Here is a 1593-nt window from a genome sequence, read left to right on the forward strand (position 1 = left end):
GCATTTTAGGAGAACTCATTGCACATTGTGTAATTGTGTAAACCTACTAAGGATGGCTGATAGCAAAAGCAAGTATTGTCTTATTTCATTATTTCAACAGATTTGAAAACAATACCAGCCATCAATGTGATCTGTTCTGTCTTTAAAAATATGCCATGTTTTTTTCACCAGTGGCTGTGTCCCAGTGGAGCCCCACATTTGTAAAAGAGCTCCTCCCTGCTGCTCAAAAGACAGCTCTTCTCTACCATCTCTCTTACCTGTGCCTGGCCAACTTCCCCAACCTGGAGAGGATCATCAGGAGTCGGGCTGTGGAAACCCAGCTTCTGTTTGGCTCCTCTGATGCAACGATGTTGAAAGTACTGTTTCAGATTTTCTCTTGATTACAGTATTTTTTATCTCTGTCACCTAGAAAAAAGGTGTCATAACTGTAAATAAATACATAATGTGTCATAATGTGAGCCATGAAAAATTTATACTTTTTAAATTGACATTTTAGGTAAAATATAAAAAATAAAAATTTGTACACATCATCTCAGTTCAGTATGCTTATTGTAAGTTTAATCACCACTGTCTTTTTTTTTTAGTCTAAGATATGTGATCTCACGTCTTATCCTTCTTCTCACAGTGTATTTTGACAAGTGAAAACCTGGTTCAGTCACTGTTTCCCATGTTGACGAAAGCTGTGGAGAAAAATAAGCCAGTTTTGGCAGTCAAATTTCTTGCGAAAGCACGAGTCTGGATCAAAGAAATTATCAGTGAAGTGGACAGGATAGTGGAAAAGTAAGAACATTTTCCTCATGAAAACATGTTTCAAAATACCTTGAGCAATTACATTTTTTTTTCTATATGAAAATTCTTTAATCACATAAAACTATGAACATGTTTTAAGCTAAACTTTTAAGCTAGTTACACCAGCCCATTGTTATAAAATGTAAATTTCATGGCAAGATTTCTTCAACATTGTGTAGGTATGATTTACACAACAAGGATGTAGCATCATCCACCAGTGATGTTATCAAGGAAAAAATAGATACTGATAAAAAGATTACAGCGCAAGACCATGAAATGAAGCAGACTGAAAATACCCTGAATGATCTGAAATCAAAACTCCAAAAAACCACTGAAGAGCTTGCTGCAGTTGAGAGAAAGATAAACAGCAAAAGCCAAGAGATTCAAGAATTTGCCAGATCCATAACCCAAAAAAGTAAAGGCCTCGGCATCTTCGCCGCAATCGTTCCATTCATCGGGCTAGTTGTGAAAAGCATTTATGATGCTGTACATGATCCTGAAAATGTTGCCCATATGAAGGCTCTTGAAGCTGAATTGAATAACCTCGTCGCTGAAAAGACTGCTCTGAAACAAAAGCAGTGGCAGCTCGAACTCCAGATCATTGATTGGCAGATGAAGTCTGCCAAAGCCACTTTTGACCGGAGTGAGTCCGTTTTCTTTCATGTTTAAAATATACCTATATAATAATTCATGATTAAGACTGTATCAATATTCAAGCCTAGTTTAAGACATGTGTCTCATTGAAGCATGTTTGTTTTTTTCCTCTCTGCAGATTCCATACCCGACCCCATCCATCTAAATGAC

At 36.9% G+C, this 1593-nt stretch overlaps 1 protein-coding gene across 1 annotated transcript; it reads left to right on the forward strand.

The window, feature by feature from the left end:
• Positions 1-6: 6 nt before the first annotated feature.
• On the forward strand, positions 7-1587 carry LOC107580505 (uncharacterized; the record flags this gene model as incomplete). The annotated part of the gene is made up of 5 exons (XM_016266194.1): positions 7-68; positions 172-356; positions 626-780; positions 969-1432; positions 1562-1587. Coding segments are annotated over exons 1-5 (846 nt in total), but the record flags the coding sequence as incomplete, so codon positions are not given.
• Between the last annotated feature and the right edge of the window lie 6 nt (positions 1588-1593).

The sequence above is a fragment of the Sinocyclocheilus grahami genome, unplaced genomic scaffold, assembly GCF_001515645.1.
Source record: "Sinocyclocheilus grahami isolate Dianchi unplaced genomic scaffold, SAMN03320097.WGS_v1.1 scaffold34963.1, whole genome shotgun sequence".
Classification (NCBI taxonomy): domain Eukaryota; kingdom Metazoa; phylum Chordata; class Actinopteri; order Cypriniformes; family Cyprinidae; genus Sinocyclocheilus; species Sinocyclocheilus grahami.